The following is a 15036-nucleotide window of genomic DNA, read 5'->3' on the forward strand; positions in this document are numbered from 1 at the left end:
ACTGGAATCTGTCTGGCCCTCTTCATAAAGTGTCCAGAGAGTTGCACTGTCAAATTTTCAGAATATGAAGCAGCCACTTTTAGGAATCAGTGCTTTAGACCACCTACAGAATGCTGCGACACAGGAATCGAGACAACGTTGTCTCTTTATCTTAACGGTATTTTAGGTGCATTCGCCTCTAGTGTACAGGCAAGGTACATTTGAAATCGGGAGATAATTCAACGTAGTAGTATTCAAAATAGTACTCCGAAAAAATCAAAAGCACCATCTATGCATTTTGCGGCAACTTTTGTCCTGGTTCGGAAGACGTTCCACTTATATTTTGTGGGGTCTATTAGCAAGTGGCTCACACACCTCAAAACTCTACTTGTCCAGCTTGTTTCTTTTTTTGTGACCTTCAGCTATCAGGTGCTTACCGTATTATTGCGAAGATCAACAATGCCCCGAGAGCAGAACGCTGCTTAAAAAACCAACATTCTGCTTCCTTTGGTCAACTTCGGCAGGCACCACCCATCCCAGCGGAAAAGAAAGTTGCGACTGGGGCACGGACTGCAAGAGCAAGAACCACAAGAGGTTCACGGTCTTCTCCTAACGTGCCGGGTGAACTCGGTAAGTTGCACCCCAAGTTTGCTCAGCCTCGTTAACTAGGCTCTGATGGCAGTGAGAAGTACCCATATTAGGCAGTGCTTTGATGATGGTGTAGGCCAACGTCAGGTTGTGTAAATACAACCAGCGTGGTTAACAGCATCGGCGCTTCTGCATGGATCGTGCATGTGCAGTGTATTTGCAACAATGCCAAAACAAACAATAACCACACCACCACTTTTAGCTTACTCTGCAGAAACACACCATGAATATACCTCAACCCAGAAAGCCTTAATAGAATGACGTCCACTATGTATGCTAAAAGGCTACATCCATTTATATGGAGCCAGAAATAAACACCCAACTGAAAATTGATAAAAAAAAAATTTAATGTAAAATGTCTTGCCTTGCAGTTTCAAGCAGAAAATAAAAAAATAAAAAGATTGACTTGTCTTTTTCAAAAATAGAAAAAAAAAAGGTAAAACGAAATAAAGTAAGAAGTAAATTTGTGGCATCGGTAGAAGAGCATGCCCAGTCCCAATGCTTTGAAAAATTAACAAAGTGTGCAGTGCATGCTCAAGTTCTAAAGATGAAAGTGCAGCGGTGAGCCCGCACGCCTTCTTAGAGCAAGGTCAGCAAACAAAGTTTGATGTCGAGGCTCACTGCTCACTGCCCTTTTTGAAATCTTTGTCAGCTTTTAGCAATACTTTCATTACTAATACAGTAAACTCTCACTTGAGCGAACTTCAAAGGACCCAAGGAAATAGTTCACTTAACTGAAAGTTCACTAAACTGAATATATTCACTAGAACATGGAACAGCATAGGGCACATCATACATCAAGACAAAAGTGTGAAATGCAATTTATGGAGTCGTGTACATCGATATATACAAAGTGCATAACACTTATGTTGCTGCCTTTCTCATTTTGAAAAAAAATCTAATTTTCATTTGCACCAGCACTCTTAAAAAAACCTGAAAAGAAAAAAAAAATTTTTTTAACAATCTGGTTTGGACTTGCGTGATAAAAAATTAATTTTACGCAAAAAAAAAAAAAACTGTTCTAGAGCAATAATGATGGTGCGAGATGCCATTTAGTCAGCAGTCACCTCCTTTCCACTTGTTTTGTCTCGGCATTTCGGGCGCATGGAGGGGCGGTGGATTGGCTTTGCCTTTACGTTGAGGGGAAAGACCAAATGACCATCTTGTTAAGCAAATGACTATTCTGTGACGTCATGGACTTTGCTTGCTGAATTTCAAATAAATCTCTCGCTGTCAATATTGCTCTAAAAAAATTATTTTTTTCACGTAATATTTATTTTTTGGCACGCATGTCCCAACCAGGTTATTTAAAAAAAAAAAAAATTTTTCTTTTCGGGGGCTTTTTAAAGCGCATGAAGTAAAAAAGCTGTCCAGAGAGTCAATGTTTTTTTTTTTCACTTCCTCTGGCACAGCCTGTTGCTGTAACGAAGCCATACCACAATGGCATCAACCACTGGCTTGAAATATTTCGTAACAGAGTCGTGTCCTGTTAGGATTGAATGCAGTTTCTTTGTCAAGCTTCGACTTCTGCTTCACTATCGTTGACAACGTCGACGGTGGAACTCCATAGACCTTCGCAACGTCCCCTTGCCTTGACGGTCGTCCATATGCTAAAGAATTTTGGGCTTGCCTGATAGAGACAACCACTTCCATTTCGTCGTACTCATTACAAAAGTGAGCGCACAAACTGCCATCCTGCCGTTGTTACCCAAAACTAAGATGGCTAAACGGAACCGGTGACGAAGAAAAAACAGACACACCACGTGGTTCGTTTTCGTCTACCCTACTGTCGCTTTGCCTCGGCAGCACTGTAAACGCCAGCGATGATAGGCCGGGGCGGCGGGCATCGGCTGCACCAGCACCGCAGAACACAAAACTTCGTTGAACTAATTCCAAAAAAAAAAAAAAGGCTTGAAGTACACCTAAGCACTTCCTATGAGTTGTGAATGCAAAAGTGTGCACATCATTCTTCCGCTCCCTCATTTCGGCTGCGGCACATTTGCGTTGACGGCAGTGCAAGCCCTCTCCTCACCGCTCTGACCTCGGACACTTCGTGTTACCGGCGCGCTGACGGACACGCAGCACCACGGAGTTGCAGTCATTGAAACTGAAGCACAGCGGCCAATGGGAGCCTTGTTCCTAAGTTATGACGTGCGCCAGCCAATAGGACTGAAGCCGAAATCCATCAGCTTTACTTAGCTTCCTTGGGATCAGGGAAACTAGGTGCCGTTGTCTAGGCTTTTCGTGTGGTTTTATAGCTGGGAGCAGGCATCACTTGGAGAAAGGATTTAAGGTGCCGTATGGTGCGGCTTCAAAGCTGATGACGTCGGCTTGCTCTATGGGCAGTTAATGCTTTCACATTATTAACTCAAAATAACAGTGCAAGCATATAGTTGCACACAAACATAAGTGACCACAGGCCACAAAAACAATCACACATAGTGACACAATCACAGCACTCGCTGCTGACTCGCTACTCACAACAAGAGGTGACTCATGTTTGTGTGTAACTCTATACTTGTGCTGTTTATTTTGAGACAGGGATAACCAACTCATCCAAGCCGCCATTATGTGCAAAAATAATCCTGTGTCCAGCGATCAAATTCGCTGAACTGAAATATTCCCTATTCCAAAATTTGTTTTTCGTTTAGTTAACTGAAACATTTTTGCAAACAATGCATTGGAAAACCGCTGAGGAATTTTTTAAAGTGTGTTATTCTGAAATATTTGGTGAACCGACAATCGCTTAAGTGAGAGCTTACTGTAGTTGTAACATATAAATGAACCGAACAAAACGTGTCAGAACTGATCGTAAACCCACTTACCGTAGAATACAGCGCATCTGCCCATGCCACATTAAAAGGGGTTATGACACGCCAAAAATAAAATATGAGATAATAATACTGCTACGACCCATTGAATGTTCCTATAATCCTATTCAATTTGTTTTGAAAATTGCACGATAGTTTTGTGGATAAATCAATTTATATGCGGGTCCCTTGGAGGGGCGGATCCGAGCGGAGCTGGAGGCTGGTGACGTTGCCAGCTAGCCGCGCAGTGTCCCCTTGCACGCACTCACAAACTTGGCTCTCTTGGCGTCTCGACCTTCAGCTTCTTCGTTTACCTTTTGCATTTCGGGCGTGCGGTCCGTGACGATTACGTCTACGGCATCGCTCGCCTTGTCAAAGTGTTCGACATTGATCGCAGCAGCGGTGAGAGTGATTGCTATCAAGAGTTGTTGGAAGCTGTTAATTTTGATTGCGACCCGCTGGCGACCAGCTCCAGCGACGGCGAGTTTCGGACGAACTCGCCGTGGTCACCGTTGTACGGGAATATCTCGCAGGCGCACGCAGGGTGGAAGGTCAACGGACCGGAGGCGAGAGTGACAATAGCGTTTGGATTACCGAGTTCCTTGAGCGGTTTTGATCGTACCGCGGCGAGGACAACTTCGGCGATTATGGGGGCGCCTAGAATGAGAGAGCGTTCACGATCATGTGGTCTATAAACACCATGGCATGACTAACTTGGGCAGTGTTGCCTGGTCGCGAGATGGAAATGATAAAAATTCGTAAATTGATTGTTGCAATTACTGTAACTCTAAAACTTGCCTAGCTTGGTGTATATACTAAGCAGCCTATGAGCATTCCATTTCAAGGATAATCTATCCGTTTAATTTTCGTGTCATAACCCCTTTAAGTGCCCATTCCCAAATTTTTAAGATGTGAGAAAAAATGCACAGTACATTGATATGTAAAATTAAAGATCGTACAAGTGCCCATCCCCCATTTTTTCGCGATTATCTCTGAAGTTTGAGTGGGCGCTTGCCCGGTATTTTACGGTTCCCTATGTCAAAAACACGGTGAGTTTTTTTTAATGCATTAAAGGGACACTGACACCCCCCAAAATTTTTTTTCCATCTTTTGCCAGGCGCTTCATTATGGTGTCGGAGGACTACCCAATTAATATTTTGCAACAGAGTCGCGTATTTGTTTAATAAAGCCAAAAGACGCGACTGCTCGAAACCGAAACCGAAACCCGACGGAGGTTGGAGAAGTGGAGAGAAGGGAGTAAGTGGCACCCGACCGTGCGTTTCTTTTTTTTTTTTTTTTTTTCTCCTCTCCGTAGCAGACGACACGACATGCGGCGGGCGATGCGGCGGGCGATGCGGCGTGTGGGAACTGCTCGCCGCGCGATTCTTTTGCAGTTATGTTTGTTCCGCTCGTTGTTCTGTACTCCAAGATGAGTTGTTTTGTACATTGAGGAGTTGGAGATGAGTAGTAAGTGCCCGTGGTGAATTTCCATGATCGGCTCCGAAAAGAATACACCCAAGATGTTGCGTGAAGAGCTAGCTGGCTCACATGTCCTGCGTCCGAAAAAAAGGGGCATTGTGCGACAGAGTTTCCGAAAGATCAACGGGATCGGGAGCAATGGCTGGCTGCAATATCTGTAGAACATATACGGGCACCTCGGAAAGCGGACGCTACCTGATTTATATGCTCCTTGCATTTTGTGGAAAGTGATTACATTGAGTTCGCAGGTGTCAAAAAGGAAATCCCATACCATTTAATTCAGCGAAGTGTCGTCCACAACATTTGTTTGTTATTTTTTTGTTTGTTTCTTCAGTAATAATTGTAAAAAAAAAAAAAAAAAAAAAAAAGATATGTAAACATCAGAAAATGTTTGAATAAAAAAGAAAGTTTGACGGGGGATCGAACCCGGTTCTACCGTGTGTGAAGCGGACATCTATCCTACTGAGCTACTGGGGCATCATTCTACTGGTGGATCTCTTTCCTTAGTAATAATTCAACCGGTAAACTGTAAGTTGGAAAGTTTGCTGCCGGTTTTCCTCTAGCAAAAGCACTCCCGGGTCGAAGTCGGGAAGCACCACGCATTGGCGACATTCGCACCTAGTAAAGAAATCGTACGCGTGCATATTCAACTCGAAGTAGACACGTCGTGCTTGACGTTTGCGCGAGCGATGTCTTCAGCCACGAGAAGGGAGCGACGGCTCGGCGACGTCTTCGTGCAAATCGGCTTGGTGGTCGGGCGTGTCGTACGGGATGAATACCAATTCTTTTGACCAGTCCCAAATTTCTCTTTTAAAGGTAGACAGAATTCGCCGGTACCGCGAACGACAGTTCTGAAATAGAGGTCCCACGCCCGTTGTCCGCTGCCATCGCCGTCCCCGCGAGTCCCACGACACGCGAAACGACGAACGCACAGAATCCTTCCAGTTGTCTGTGGAACCTTTTTTTTTCAGTCAACGTATTTGCAGCTTTTTAGAAGCCACAAAAAATGGGTTTCATATTTTTTTCTATTTTTAATACTGAGTGTGTGCCTTCAGTGACCCACGACTTTGATTAAATTTGGTGGTCGCATCGATACCTTAGAAAACGGCCCGTGACCGCGAAAAAGAGAGTGAGCGAGACTCGAACCGGCCAGTTCTTGATCGGCTGTTTTCGGGCGGAAAGAAACCGAATTTCGAGCCGCAAATTCTGTTCTGGGTAGTTGAGCTCTCATATGTCACATACTACTAAAAACCTCGGCAATCATAAATACCCTGTCAGTGTCCCTTTAACTGTCTCATGGAGCGAGTTGACGTCATCAGCTTTGAAACCACACCAAGCGGCTCTTAAATCCTTATCTCCAAGTCAAGCCAGCTCCCAGCTATGAAACTGTAACCACACGCAAAGCTAGCCACGGCACCTTTACCACTTCAATCCCATTGGCTAGCGCGTCTCGACCAGGCTCCCATTCGTCGGACACGCAGTGCCATGGGGTGGCCGGTCGTTGAAACTGATGCTGCTTGTCAGTTTCAACGACCGGCCACCTCATGGCACTGCGTGTCTGTCAACACCAGTCAGCGTGCCAACATGCATAGAGCAAGAATGATGTGCATGCTTCACATTCACAACTCATAAGTGCTTACCTAGGTGTACCTCAACTTTTTTTTTCATCTTTGTAGCAATTGCAGATATGGGAAGGCAATCGAAAGAAATCTATACATGCGTAATATTTAGGGCGCCTGCATTTAAACTTTAACAGTTCAATTTTTTAATGCAGAAACCTTGATCATATTCCTAATCATCCCCCGTCCAGGCGCACGTCCCAAGTCTGCAGCCACATGGGGCCCCGCCTTGCCTCCCCCGTGCCCCCCCAAGCCGCTCACCAGCTGGGGTAGTCCGCAGTCCAGGCCGCCCACGCAGTACTTCCAGAGTCTGCGTCACGTCACCTCCAAGGTGGACACAGGGCGCGCCGTGGGCGGGTCCGTGCCCCGCCCCGTCGGACAGGTGGTTCGCGTGCCCCCCTTCACCATCAAGGGCGAGCCCCACGTGCCCCTCAACCTCCGCCTCCCCGCCCCCGGCGCGGAGGCAAACAACAACGAGAATGACGCATACGATGACGACTCCATGGCGACGGAAGACACCTCGCCGGAGGACGCGGCGGAGCAGGAGACGTCCCCGGACTTCGTCGCCGAGATTGACGCAGAATCCAACCTCGTCAGCCACTGCCTGCACGAGGCGGAACTGCTGGAGCGGGAGCTGTCGCGGAAGTTGCGCAAGCAGAAGAGGGACCCCGAGCCTCTCTACACGAGGCCCCCCGGCATCCGGGGCTCGGCCCCGGACCCGAGGAGGAGGGCCGCGTCGACGTCCTCAGTGGCCCCGACGAGGTCTGCCGGATCAGTGGCATCGGCACGGAGTCCGTCGGTCAGGGCGGAGGGATCGGCGCGGTCTCCCAGGGGCGTTCCACCTTCGAGGGGCGGACCCGTCGTAAACGGGAGGTTGGAGCCGCGGATGCGTCGGGTGTCGGGCATTGCGGTGTCGACGCAGGGAAAGGTGCCTGCCAACCGTAGATGATGACGAGGATGTAGGAATCGTTGCTGGCTGTTAACGGACGCCACAATGTGTTGTCTTTGGTGACGTCGTCTTCTGTGGTCATGTCTCGATGAGTAAGTTGCTCGTTCGAGATGGTAACAAGTTTGGCATGGTACCTGCACGAAGTCTCGCTAGGCGAACGCTTCTCTCTTTTGTTGTGTTTTTGAAGTGAAGGGGTCATGCTGGACTCATCACATTTAAAGGGATCCTTTGGAGACATTAGCTGTGTGTGTCGGGCTTGTGCTTGGCACTGCTACTTTCTCTGGTGTCTTGGGATGTGCTAATTTCCCAGTTTAAATTAAGACTCGTTATAAAGTGGACCATGTAAGGGAATAGTCATCTGTACTTTTAAGTTGAAGGTTTGATTACGGAAAGAATAGTTAACACAAAGATAAGTTGGTAGTGCATAATTGCTAAAAACAAGCGGAGGCGTAGGAAACAAAAACGTGACAAACAGCTTTGGCACCTGTATTTGAGATGCCCTGTTCTCGTTTTTTTTTTTGTTTCCTGTGTCTCTGGATGCTTTTAGTAACTAAGGTTTTACAACTGGACTATTGGTTTCTTTTACTTCTCTAAATATTTACTACCCATTGTGCAAAATGGTGAGGTCGTATGTTGGACTTGTGGATTGTAAAGTGGTTAAGTAATAGACCATTCTGGAAAACTCTAGGGACAGCTCGCAGTGAGGGAAATTGCGGGGCTGTACAGATGTAAGCTTGTGCCGACTGGAACGCATCGCATAACCTGGAAGTGGCACAATTTATTTTTTCTTATTATTAGGAGTGCAGGAAACACCAAAAACAAAGTGAAGACACAAGGAGGTCATCGTATACTCTTTTTTGTTTTTCTCCTGCCTTCTCTGCATTCTGAATTCGCACATTGTTAAACCAATGTCACAAATTCGTCTTCGATTCCAGGATAATATCACGCACCGTACATCAGAGTGCTTCAATGCGTCAAGCAGAGGGTCAGGGCACCAGACATTTGCAGAAAGGTTTACATATTCAATAATGTCGGAGATATATACTAACCAAAATGAGAAGAAATGAAAAACTTGCAATGCACAACTGCCTTTATGAACTATATGGACCATCTAGGTAAAGAATTTGATTCACCAGGTTAACCATGTTCTTTATCTACACCAGTATTTTTTAATTTATTTTTGTAATATGTTTTTATATATCTTACTGAATTACTAACTACTATATACTATACAGCAAGTAATCAGACAAAACCAACCCAAAATGCATCTCTGTACGAGTGGTGCAAAAAGGTCAGATGGATTGATCGCGTGCAGACACCTTTCTCTTCGGATAGCAGACAACATTTTGGAAGCAAGTTTTCTGTTCGTTGTAGCATGTCTCTTAGTCAACAGAAACAATAGACCCTTCTAATTATTTCCTCACCCCTTCCTTAAAGGCCACGTATCGATAAAAAAAACAATGAATTTCAAACACCTACAAAAAAGCAAGGCAGTTGTTATTACAACTATAGTCCGTTGCAACCTAAGAGCGAAGGGCGAGGGTAAGACGGGACGGGGAGGAGGAAGCAGACGGAACGCTAAAGAGAGAAGGAGGTTTTCCCCTCTCTTCTACAGCGTTTCGTCTGCTTCCTCCTCCCCGGCCCGTCTTACCCTCGCCCTTCGTTCTTAGGTTGCAACGGACTATACTAGCAGATGACACGGCCTTTGTGTCTACCCTCTGTATCCTTCGATCAGAACCTGGCACCATGATCTCATTCGACCCTCTGCGCAAGGGGGAGACAAACTCGCTGGCCGTACGGGACATGTGACTGCAATCTTATTTTTATGACAAATTGGTCCAACAACTTTTATGAGGTATTTCTTAAAGTTTTAAAGGTCAATTTATGACAAATACTAAGAAGGAAACTTCAGTGAAGAAATGTGTTTGGATATTTTACTATTGAAGAGTCTGGTAAGGTCTATACAAACTGCAGTTACCCTAGAAAAGACCACAATGTCGGACTGGGAGCCAAGTTGAATAAGTATTAATGCTGAGCTCTGAGATATTTATCCTACAGTCTATACTCAGCCTGTCTAGCCTTGCGCTGTTGCAAAGCCTTTCGCAATGAGAATTTCTTTGTGTCCGATTGTCACATGCAACTGCAGTAAACAAAACACAATTGTATAAAATGAAGCCACATATACCTATACCCACTGGCATCAAGCAACCTCGGAAATGCCAATGGGTTGTAGAAATTCCATATGAGGTTCCAAGGTGATATGACGAGTAGAAATTGTATTGTCCTATGCTCCCCTCATTGAAATAACCAGAACATAGCTGAAAATGCAGGGAAACCCCTCTATAGTAAATTATAGTGGGGCACTGTTGAAGCATGCCTGAGGTAATGGTACAGTCATTTGACATAGTGATATACAAGGGATTTTTTTTTTCTTCATTTTCTCAATTATTGTTTTTGTTGTAGAAAGGTTCTAGTAGTGTAATTTTAAGAATTATCCTTGAATTTATATTGATGGGAGGTCTTTTCATGGCAGTGCAAAAGAAGCTAGTCATTTTGCCATGTACTTGACATCACTTTTTGTTGACATCTTGCAAGGCTTTTTAGAATGTCTATTTGCATGTCCTGGATGGAGCTTTTACTCAATGCAAATCATAATCATTGTGTGACCAATTTTTTCTCACCTGCTTTTCACCATGTCCTCATCTTTAATATTTTCAAATTTGCAAATATATTTAATAGATACACCTTGTTTTGTATCAGGTTTGAATGTGCCATTTATTTTATGCTAAATGCCAGGGCTGTTTATGTGCAATACTTATGCAGGTTAAAGAATACTTTTTACCAGACCAACAGGTGGCAAAAGGTGTTCACAAAATCCTGTGCAGCTGCCTGGTCCTATGTCATGAATGAATATTTTATGAAGGAACATTTGATTTCATTACATTAGTGCCATTGGGTGGGAATGCATCAATTGCGTGATATTTACCATCCTAGAGTCATTGTAACCATTTTCCGTTTCATGAAGTTTCTCAAATGTGCAATACTGATGCAGGTGACATTTGTTGTGCCATGTAAATGCTCATGTAGTATGTCCTAGTCTTGAGATACTTCATTCATTTTGTGGTTTTATTTAGTCACTTAGCGTTCCTACTTCAAGGCAATAACAATTTTTGAATCTCACTAGTCCTCTAAAGGTTTATTCACACGACGCATCTTTTCAACGTGCCACAGTTAAGCGAAACTGAGATTTCGCGAAATCGGCCTGTTCACACGTAAAGTTTGACGCGCGAAACTTGTGATGTATTGACTCACGAGAATTTCGCTAAACCTTGTCATCTGCACTGTGAATATCAAGCGTTTCGCATCAAAATGATATGAAGTACGCACAGTGTGAACAGACAGTCTGTTTTATTAATACCCCTCAATAAACTTCGTCAGATTTGGCTCACTGGGTTTTCTAGTAGTCCTGCCAAACTCGGGAAAGACCGCGATTGTCAAAGAACAGGCTAATGATCTCGAAACATTTCAAACATTTTTGCACCGCTAATAAAGAATGTTATCCCCAGCCATCATGTTTATATGCGGTGCTTGCACTCGTCACGACTGTTGATGAATCTGCACCACGCCACCAACCCGTACTGCTAAAGCGCCGCCCACACACCTGCAACCGAGTAGGGCCAAGACTCATCGCCGTACGCTCCGCTTGTCGCTCGCCATGTTTTTCTTTTCTTTTTTCTTTTGGCTTTGGCTTGGATACAGAATCGGCCAAAAATCAGACTCCTCCAAAAGCTCGCTTCTCCTCGAACGTCGGACGTCATAGCGAAGTCGAGCGGCCCCATTGGCAGCATCCGCGTTTCTTCTTCGGGTGATTGACAGGCCTCGGTACGGTTTCAGCGAACAATTGCTTCAGAACCAAGGAACACACGCCACTTTTTTCGGAGGCGCGCCACTTTTTCGGTTCAGTTCAGACGGGGAATCTGTTTCCCGAAACCTAGTTTCGCGACACAAGATTCGCCAACAAGATGCATCGTGTGAATAGACCTTAAGACAACAGAAGTTCCTATTCTTTAATTTTCAGCATTATGTTTAGAAATCTTGTCTTCGTGTCTCAAATATTTATTTGTCATTTACATTGATAGTTGGTTATTTCCTACTACAGTAGTTGGCCGTATGGTTTTATTGTCATTGCCTGGATACATCTCTGACCTTCCATATTCCTGTTATGTGTGCTCATATTCCCAATATGGTTATTTAATCTCCATAATGCAGCAAAAGTAGATGCAGTGTGCCTTTTTGATTGGTACATTTTTAAGAGCTTGCTGTTTTTGGAACTAATGAAATACACAAGTGTTATGCATGGCGAGTAGCTAATTGTTCACCTACCGCTATGGCCTTGTGCATGCAAATACTACCTGTGCAATTGCAAATGGTTTATATCTATTTCACTTAGTTTTTTTACACTGCTTAGTTTTTTTTACACTGCAATAGCATGATGTTCAGTCTATGTTGCATTATACTTCAGATTTGATATGAGCACCTCCCTTGACAAGGATCTCACTTGTAAAGTGTGGATGTACAGCTGTACCAAATCTGGCACTTGCAGAAGTGCTCCCACTTTTTTGCTGTTTCTAATAAAACCCACAATCTTTAAAATTTCAGCACAAAGCCACAACTTATTTGAACTACTATACTGTGCACTGTGCAACAAATATTCCATCGAAATGGCAAAGCTTTCCCTGTTAGGAGGGCACTTCAGTGAATGATACACTCTTGGATGGTGTGCCTCCATGTTGCTGGGCTGGCGGCCTTCCCAGAGAGGACAACTCTCTCGTCTGCCAGCGGAGCCGCTATCTTGCCTCCCACTTATCGCCGTTTATGAGCTATTTATGCAGTGATTGAGCATTACCACTTGGGAACTGATGCGGGATCAGTCTAAGAATACAGTCAAACCTCGATGTAACGAAGTCGGTAAAATTCGGAATTTACTTCGTTACATTGAAATTCCGCTACATAGAAATTCGGGGCTAATGCTAAAGTTTTCACAAATGTTTTGGGTGCACAAAGCTCACCGAGGATGCCTTTATTTCTGTTGAAAGTAGTCTGTCACCTTTTTCTGTGCCACTCTTGACATCATTATTGGCATCACACGATATGCGCATGCATACAAGACGGCCTGCATCATGTTTTCGTTTTGCTGTGTGCTCGCGAACTGCCTCAAGACATTGATTGTGTCCACCGCTTCACGGTTACTGGGCACATCGCAGATGTCTTGCTCATCAGGCTCGCTGTTGTCCCCCTCTTGCGAGTTCCCACGTGCTACAGCACTAATGCACGAAAGAGTGTCACATAGGCCTCAAAAGCGAGAGAACCGCCCTGGCTTGCTGGTGACTGCTGCGCTGCTGGGTGAAGCCGCGGCGGGAGTGCGAAGCGCGGCAAGTGCTGAAATCACGTGTCCTCTCATCATCATCATCGCCCTAGCTGCGGGTACCGGTTGACGACGTTAAAGACCTCAAAACATAATGTTAGGCTTAACATCAGGTCAGCGAGCGCATACCCGCGTTCCCCCCTCACGTCAAATAACGGCGTATCGGTTGACAACGTTAGACCTGGGTCGGCCCCAACTTTGTGTTTCACGAGTTCAGCGGCCCTTAAAGCATAACGATAGGCCTAATGTTAGGCCAGCGCATACCCGTGTTTCCCTCCCCCCCCCCCCCCCCCCCCCCCCCCCCCGCCCTTTCCCACTGCGCCGCCAGCAGTTTGGCTGACTCGTTTGGAACGACGACGCTGTTGCATGAGCCACATGACGTGTCGCAGCCAATGGGAATTTAGGTGCTGTTTCAGGCAATGCCAGCTCCGCTCCATGGGACAGTTAAAGGGTAACTGCAAAGAAAGAAAAACTTTTTTAAACAGTCTAATTGGGACAAGCATGTCACAAAACAAATGTTCTGCAAAAAAGAATTTTTTTTTAATATTTACGCCACAGGACGTAATTTAGTTGGAGTCGTAACCTCTCCACATTTGAAACCCCCGCTCTTTCGATTAGCGCGGAGGAGTAGTACACCCTGCCCTAGGGGTGTCGCGAACTTTTGTCGAACCGGATTTTTAGGTCGAACTTTTCGAACTTTTCACCAGATTCGACCTGGTTCGACTTTGTGACAGTGTGGCCAGACCTTAATACAAGCATGTCTAGGTTTGAAGAATTTTTTTTATGCAAAGGGTTATTTTATTTTATAAACAGTTGCAATTAAAAGAAACACATTCTAATCACTAAATAAGTTAATAACTTAATTTTTTTGTACTGTATTAACTGAAATAACCAATCAGCGCTGCCCTTAATTCATCACTTAGCCATCGCCATCCAATCCGAAGCCAACTGGCCAGCCTGTCGCGCATGCGCACACGAGTCGAACCTCAATACAAGGTTCGTCGAATTTCAACTAAAATTTAAAAAAAAGTCGAACCTGGTCGAACTCGAACCTCGGCCGGTTCGCGGCACCTCTACGCCCCTCACCCTTACCCTTGGATTTGCTCTTCGATTGACTTGGCTGCGGAGTTGTACGCAGCGTCGCGACCACTGTGGTCGCGACTTCCGGGATTGGGGGGGGGGGGGGGGGGGGGGGGGGGAGGGGAGGGGGAGGGGGGGGTCCATATCACAAGAGCGAATGACATTTTAGCGAACGGCGACATTTGAGCGAATGGTCGTTTTAGCGAATAACGGGGGCGCGCGTTAACCCATCCGTCGCGCTGCGCTTTACGCCGCTTCGCGGCGACAGTCTGCGGCAACTCATTACAAAAATATGAACTCACTTGGCCCACCCGAAAAGCCCGAAAACGCCGCTTCGCGGCGTCCTACTATTCGCTAAAGTGTCGTTCGGTGAAACGTGGGCGTTCGCTAAAACGTCATTCGATCAAGTGAGTGCCTCCCGCTTTTGTTTGGTCAGAGAAAATCTGGCATTAACGCACGTTCAACATGGCGCCGGTATTGTTTTGGTTTGACGCAAGGCGGTTAGTTTGACGGCACGCGAGAAGCACCGTCGCTCCTTTCAGAGTTTTTTTTTTTGTTGTTCTTTCTGTTGCCAGACCCTGTGATGCTCCCGGAAGAAGGAAAGTATAATCCGTAATCGTTGTGTGTGCCTTGAAGGCGAAGGGAATCACAGGGTCCACGAATGCGCAACCACAAGCCAACGTTCACGACAGCACTGCGTTGACTTCGGCGATCTAGTTCTGTTTGGTGCAACACGGGAATGCGACAAAGAACTGAAACGTTCGTGGTGTGGTGCGGTGCTTGGAAGTAGAAACTCGCACTAACACGGAGCTCGGATCGGTTGTTGTGGGGGTTAAGGTTCAACGGGTTCAGTCCCGTCGTCATCAACTAATCCGGTCTAGCTGGTCCGGAAGGACGCAGCGAGCGTCTTTAAAAGTAAATCTTTCTTTGTTCCGTTTCAAAATGTGGAAGATTCCCAATGCATACCGTGAGTAAAAAGCCGCGGGCATTTTCAACAAAATTACGTCAATTTCATTGAACAATGGACTCCGGATTGTTGTCCTAAAT

At 45.5% G+C, this 15036-nt stretch overlaps 1 protein-coding gene across 1 annotated transcript in view; it reads left to right on the forward strand.

Annotated features, from left to right (window-relative positions):
- Positions 1 to 7756, forward strand: part of LOC115315416 — a 45267-nt gene extending 37511 nt beyond the window's left edge. Inside the window, exons 12-13 of the mRNA XM_040209091.2 lie at positions 504 to 609; positions 6727 to 7756. Of these exons, the coding sequence (XP_040065025.1) occupies positions 504 to 609; positions 6727 to 7484 (864 nt within the window). The 3' untranslated portion in view covers positions 7485 to 7756. The remainder of the gene's footprint in view (positions 1 to 503; positions 610 to 6726) is intronic.
- The last annotated feature ends 7280 nt before the right edge of the window (positions 7757 to 15036 follow it).

Source organism: Ixodes scapularis, unplaced genomic scaffold, assembly GCF_016920785.2.
Source record: "Ixodes scapularis isolate PalLabHiFi unplaced genomic scaffold, ASM1692078v2 PGA_scaffold3__209_contigs__length_174095766, whole genome shotgun sequence".
In the NCBI taxonomy this organism is placed as follows: domain Eukaryota; kingdom Metazoa; phylum Arthropoda; class Arachnida; order Ixodida; family Ixodidae; genus Ixodes; species Ixodes scapularis.